Source organism: Rhinolophus sinicus, chromosome 8, assembly GCF_057876585.1.
Source record: "Rhinolophus sinicus isolate RSI-liver-muscle chromosome 8, RSI-T2T, whole genome shotgun sequence".
Taxonomy (NCBI): Eukaryota; Metazoa; Chordata; class Mammalia; order Chiroptera; family Rhinolophidae; genus Rhinolophus; species Rhinolophus sinicus.
Window position 1 is genome coordinate 8,859,361 of NC_142508.1, and position 6,749 is coordinate 8,866,109.

A 6,749-nucleotide genomic window follows, 5' to 3' on the forward strand; every position below is an offset into this window, starting at 1 on the left:
ATTTCATTTCCTCGAGGCAACTTTGCCTCACTCTCCGTCCCCGCCTTACCTCACCCCAGTGTGGACACAATTTATCACTGCCTCGTCTGTGCATCTCCGTGTCTTTTTCTGTTGTGCTCATCATCCCGTAGTTGTCATTTATTCTCTGTGTTGCTAACAGACTATGGGGATTTTAAGGACCGGGTCTTACTCATCCCTCCGATCTAGTGATACGTGCCCATCACATCACACAAGTGCAGTAAAGATTTGCAGAATACAGGATAAATGTGTGAATATGTACAATGTTTTATTAAAATAAGTCTCAGACTATTGACAACCACTCCATGAATATGGGAACTGTGTAAGTCAAATTCTATTATAAGGTCTATTATCAAATAATAAAGAAGTTTTTAGAATCTCAGTTGAAGGTCTACTTATTTCAAGCCATATCAATAGAACATTTCAGTACAACTCAAAGAACATAAATGTTCCCTGGAACAAAATCCTACCTGTAGCTGCTTCTCCTAAGGGTCTGGAAGTCCCCTGGATGTCAGAAACTGATCCTGTCATTGATCTGTCCCCAATGCTTGCAGTGACTTACTAAGGAGACATGGGTGAGGTTGAAAAGCAAGAAGACGGAAGACCTGATTACGGGAACAGTCATACGGGAATTCCAGGGTCCTCTATTCTTACCACACCCTCTCCCCAATCCTACCTCCAAGAAGAAAATAATTAAAATCTAAGCTAATGCGAAAAATAATGATTGTGGGTGGTACGTGTCTGTTTAGTGACATGTGTTATCCCAAAAAGTATTGTGTTTCCCTTATTCTTTAACAAAGCTTTTGCTCATAAAATCTTTCTTGTTAAATTATTATGTAGCATCTGTTGCAATATTAACCTTCCCTGAAAGCCACACCAGTTCTTCAGGGTATTTTTAATCACAAATTTTCTGACTAATCCTTTATTTGGATTTCCACACACACAAGTGTTCCTACAATTAGAATAAGTGTTTGATGGATACATTTCTGTGAACCCAATTTGTATGTGATATTTCCCAAGTAGCACGCATCTGGTGGCTTTATATTACAAATGATTATCTTTCCTGTCCTCCAATAACTTACTTTTGAATAAGACAAATAAATACAAAGTGACCAGAAATGCATGTTTGTGGGTACAGTCATGGCAGCCGGGCATTGAAGGAATGGATTTCAAAAAGAATATGAGTCCAAAGGACGTCATCTTCAAATCAAATATAGATTTGACTTGTTTTCTTATTAATTGTGTGGTTTTGTGTTATTTAAAATGCGCAAACAGTACGTTCTAATGTAGTGAACACTGATTTAACAAATGATTGAGTTCTTTGGGGCTGTGTGATCATTTAGATAAAGCTCTAATTTTCCCATCATACTGACAGGTTTTTCACAGTCTTTTCTCTGGTTGCCTTTTCCCCTTGCCCAACACATATCTCCCAGAATGTTAATCTAAGATGTTTCAAAGAAAGACAAAGGCCTAAGATATCTTTTAAGGCTTATAGTGAACACTGTGAGATAAGTACCTTTCCCTAAGACGCCCTAAATTTAAATATATGAATATTAACTTCTTTTTTTTTTTTTTAACTTCCTTCAGAAATCTGCCCATCTGGGAAGAACACTGATTATTAAGTCTAGAAATCACGCTCTGTACGTTACCGGAATGGCTTGTGAACTCTCCTGACATAAGATAAGACTTATTTCCAAAACATGGCTATCACTACTTAGAAAAGGAAGATTGGCTTTCAAAGATCCTGTTTTGGGGTTAAAAAGGAAGCGAGTGACCTTAAGTCTCTGATGATTTGTAAGGCCGGCATGCCATCTATCTCTATAACACCTAACAAGAATGTCAAAGGGACAGAAACGGCCGTGGTACAAGCGGGCGCTCGCAGCTGACAGTGATTGCTGCATTTGGGGTGATGGGGAACAGGATTTCCATTAGTTGAAGTGAAATACAATGCCCTGCCAACTCTAGGTATCAGTGCATTCAATCCCCCTGCTGCGCCATGTCCATTTTCTGTTGCTGCAATTAAAAATCAGTCAATACAAAGTCAAAGTGTTGTACATTCTTCCCCTATCCCTTTCCCTGTCACTGTGCTTCCAGCTTCACCGGAAGAACATGTCACTATGGTAACGAGTCCCTCTGATGCACAGACCAAGTCGACCTTTCTAGCCAAGCAGAGCAACACGGAACCAAAACCCTCACTGAAACCATCAGAAGCCATGCATTCTGTCCCCCTTTATCGAAGTGGAGTTAACCAATACTACACACAGAGATACCTATCTTGTTCCAGGAAGGAAATTCAAGAAATGTCCTTCAGCAAGGCCTACCAGTGTTTATCAGCCATCATTCACATAAATTCTTCCTCACGTTTCGGCTCACTTCCCATTGTTGCAATTGTAATGGAAGCAGAAAACAATGGATAAAATAACACTTTATGAGTCTGAGAATCTAGAAACTGCTATTAAGTCACCCATGGTCAGAAAAGATTCTGCTTGCTCTTGTTTTCCTACTTCTAAATCCTAACCCAAGTTGCTCTCTCTGGAATTCTCTAATATCCCGTACATCTTTACGAAGTTGTAGAGCTCCAAATGGGTCACTCTGCTCTAATAAGAGACTAACCATAAAGCAGATATGCTGTTTGTCATACGAACACATTCCTAAGTAAAGCAGGTGAAACCCTAGTCCTTCTACAAAACAACATTAAAGATGGGTTCTCTTTCTGCACCTATCTCACCTAAATCTGAATGACCACCTAGACCATAGGTGGTCTTGTCAAGACCATAGGTGGACTTGTCATTCTTAAACAATTGACATTTGTTTATTAACATTTTTTTCTGACCTATTTCAACATTTTCATAAATCAAAATCAAAGAACATTTGTTCTCACAAATTATATTTTAAAACAGCACCCAACCTGCATTGTAATATTACAAGACATTAAGACCTGTTTTATATCGTGGCCTCAAAGATTGCAGAGAAACAATATTGTCTCCACCTTGCCATCACCACTTATTAGTGGAAGAGAATGAAACATGGGGGGAGAAAAACAAGACTCGTAAAATCGCACCCCATCTTGCAGGATGTAGCTACCAGAGAAGACGACACATTCCCTCTTCAGAGCAATACTAATAAACACCCAAACAGGATTTCAGTGGGTTAATGGAGCAGGACGGTCCCTACAATGTATATCATTCAGATTTACAAACTGCATCAGATGAGCAGACTTTTAAAAATGTATGTGATCATACTGAATTAGCCAATAAAATTTTAGTGTTAGCCAATGCAGTTTCTTTTCTGTTTTAGTACACTTTGGGTATTTTGTATATATGTCTTCTGAAAACAGTCTTTGTGTGCAGAAGACATATATACAAGTGCCCACTTCAATGTTACCTGAGGAACCGCTTTTTTTGTGCTTGTTAGACCCTGCTGATATTCAATGCACACAAGTCAGTTTTGTCAACCACTTTCTCAAAAGGAGAAATCAAGAATTGTGGTATGATGCTACAGGCTTTGAGCTGCAGCAGGGCAGGTGCTGCTGTGATTTACCAATGTTTATATGACCAACGCCTGCACCATGCCTGGTAGAGTGCAGCACTCAGCAAAGGTTTCTGGTATGAATCAGGCCTTCCGTGTGAGATGTTTCCCCCAATTTCCCTTGTTGAATCAGTTCAACATCTAAAACAAAGATTAAAACCAGGAGTCTGTCTACTCTGACACATTACTCTTAACGGGCTTCCTCCACTGACAGCACCTTATAGATGCCCTTGCTTTTCGGAGACTGATGAAGCATTAGCCTGGATAAAATCCCCGGACCATGCGATTCCACTGAAATCTCATCAGACAAACGCAAGACAAGAGGCCGGGTAGAGAGAGGTGAGCATTTGTCAGCAGCTATTGGGAGGCAAGTTGTGACCGCTCCCAGGCTCGCCGGGCCTGGATAGCCTGACCTCCTGGAAGCCGGAGGCCTGATGGGCTGTGACCGGGCGAAGGCAGGAGAGGGCGCGGGGCCTAGAGGCGCCTCCACAGCGCCACGCCTCGAGCCACGCGCTTACCTTTCCGAATGAGGGCCTCGATCTCGGGGTCGAAGCCCTGCCGGTGGCACTTCCGCCAGAGGCCCATGTTGGTGGAGTTGTACTGCCGGCTGCACTCGTCCGCGGGGCTCATGGCGAACAGCTGCCGGCGATTGCGGGCCCGGAGGAGTTTGCCCTCCCAGCGGTCCAGGCGCGAGCGGCTCGCCCGCAGCGGCAAGTTGTTGTTGTTGTTGTAAATGAAGCCAGGGTCGACCCGGCGCGTGTTGAAGGCCTTGCACCTGTCCCTGTGCTTCCTGGCGTCCGTCTCGTACCAGTGGTCCGAGCAGATGGCCACGGCCAGCATGCCGAGGGCGCAGAGCGCTAGCGAGAGGCCCGTGTAGAGCAGTAACCTTCCGGCAGCCATGCCTCCGCTTCGCGGCTACACCAGGGGCATGATCCGCCGCAGCCGCGCCTTCCCTTCTCGCGCCCGGAACAAAGCGGCGGGCGGCGGAGCCAAGGGGGGAGGAGGACAGAAGGGGGGCTCGCGGCGGCGCCCCCTTGGCCCCCACCTGCCGGTACGCGGCCCAGGGACTGGGGATGGGGGCGAACAGCCTACAAAGTTCTGACCCGGGGAGGCTCCGGCAAGCTCCTGGGCATCCTCCGGGTCAGGTGCAGCCTCCGGCGGCGGCGGCGACACTGGTGCGGCCACCTCCTGCCCCCTCCTTGCCCCGCAGGAAGCGACTGCTCCCAACCGGCCGCGTCTGCACGCAGCCCGGCTTCGGGCGCAGCTGCCCTCCGGCCGGAAACTAAAGGGCTGGTGCCCTCGGCTGCGGTGGGGCTGCTGGGCTTTCTCTGTGCAGGGTGGCGACAGGATCCACTCGCCCAGCCTTCTCGGGGTAGGGTGGGGGTTGTCAGGAGAAGCTGCTCGGCGACAGGATGGACTGAAACACGCGCGATGAGCCGGGCCAGCGAAGGAAACCTCCAGATGCCAGGGCCGGCGGCCCGGAGTCCCACCCAGGTCTCCCTCTCAGCGACTCTCCTCCTTCCGGTCTGCAAGCTGAAAAAAACGTTCTTCCTCTCGGGGTCGGGTCTTTTCAAAAGCTCCGTCCTCTAGTCACCAGCAGGTCCCTTGCTCCGTTTGGCCAGCGTGCTGCGCTCAGAGGCGGGCTCCCCGTGGGCGCACGGTCTCGACCGACCTTTCGCAGCGAGCTCCTGGGTCGTCTGCCTCTCGCCTTGCCATTCAGGCGGCCCCTCGGGTCGACGGCGCGGTCTCCCAGATGGCGTTACTGGACGAGCCTTGGCTCGGGGTATTGGGAGACTGGGCCGCGGCGGGCGGGCACGGGGAACCGGCAGCGCGGAGGAGGGCGCACCCGGCAGGGCGCACCGCGCGGAGCGCGAAGCTGGGCGCACAGCGCCTTCAACACCATGGACAGGTCTCACGACCACAGCGCGCCGCCCGCCAGGCAGCCAGCCGCTGGGGCGTCATGCTGGTCTTCCCAGCGCTGTCTTCTTCCTGGAGTGTCCACCCGGCCACCTCCAGACCTCTCCCGCGACGACGACGCCTCACTTCATCTGGCTCTCGGGTAACCCCCGGAACGTGCTGACCAGGTAGGTGCAAAGAAAATGCTGCAAGCGCCGAGGAGAACAGCGGCCCCGGCCCCTCCAAACAACCCGCCCCCTTCTCCCGCCACCTGAGCCCCGGCGCTCGAGCAGCGCGTCTGCTCTGCCCAACCGGGGTCAGCCGCTTTCAGACTGCACCATTTTCTTCGCTGCCCACCCAGGCCCAAGATGCCGGCTCACTCGGCAGCGTGCAGAGAATCGCGTCCCGGCCTTGGAGTCCCACGACCAGGCTGCCAGCGCGCGGTGGTCGCCGACGTGATGGGGCGAGGGTGGGGGAGGGAGGCTGGGTCGCTCGCTTCCCCTCCTCGCCTCCTCCTCTCGCCGTGGCGGCTACGAGGTCTCGCGGCCGGTGCTGTGTGTGGAGCGAGAGCCCAGGCTGCGCCCGGGTGGGGGGGTTCGGGAAATCGCCTGGCCCGGGTGCGGGCGCCCGAGGAAGCCGCTGCCGCGCTCGCTCGCTCGCTCGCTCGGCGCCTGGCGCTGCAGCCTTGGCTAAAACCCACAGACGAGAACACGGAGCGCGCAGCCAAAAGCTAGTGATGTCATCCGTGCAACGTGAGCCTCATCCCTTATTTTTCTAGCCTCCTTAAAGATAAACTGCACCATTTCCCAGGCACGAAATGTCTGAGCCTCATGCTTTGACCAGGCAAGTCAATGGTGTCTAGGTAGGTATGTGCCCGACCACATCCATATTAATGCACACATACATATATGTGGTATGTAGCATGTTTACATGCATTATTATAAATTTAGGGATGTTGTCTCCATCTCCTGTGTGTCTCTTTCCAGGGGTGGAAAATTCCCTCAAATCGGCACAGTTCTTTTAAGAAAAGACCGCTTATTGCGGAGCAGGCATTCAGAAGGGCTGAGGAAGTTCTCTGCGTCCCCGGTTTGGGTCGCTGGTGTCTTGCATTGTGTTTGATCTTTGTTTTCCCCGGAACTGCACAGGCGCTGCCTTGCTACTCGCTACAGGCGATTGCACTCGGGGCTGAGCCAGTCCAGCCTCGTGCCAGCGCCAGACACCCACACACACACTCGCCCTCACCTCCCTCCTCAGCAGGAAAAGAAAAAAAAATCCTTTCAAGACAAGAGGAAGAAAATTTTAATGGG

General features: G+C 50.4%; 1 protein-coding gene across 1 annotated transcript in view; it reads right to left on the bottom strand.

The window, feature by feature from the left end:
• TMEM178B (transmembrane protein 178B) overlaps positions 1–6,155 on the bottom strand; it is a 323,541-nt gene extending 317,386 nt beyond the window's left edge. Inside the window, exon 1 of the mRNA XM_019749862.3 lies at positions 4,065–6,155. Within this exon, the coding sequence (XP_019605421.1) occupies positions 4,065–4,446 (382 nt within the window). The 5' untranslated portion in view covers positions 4,447–6,155. The remainder of the gene's footprint in view (positions 1–4,064) is intronic.
• Between the last annotated feature and the right edge of the window lie 594 nt (positions 6,156–6,749).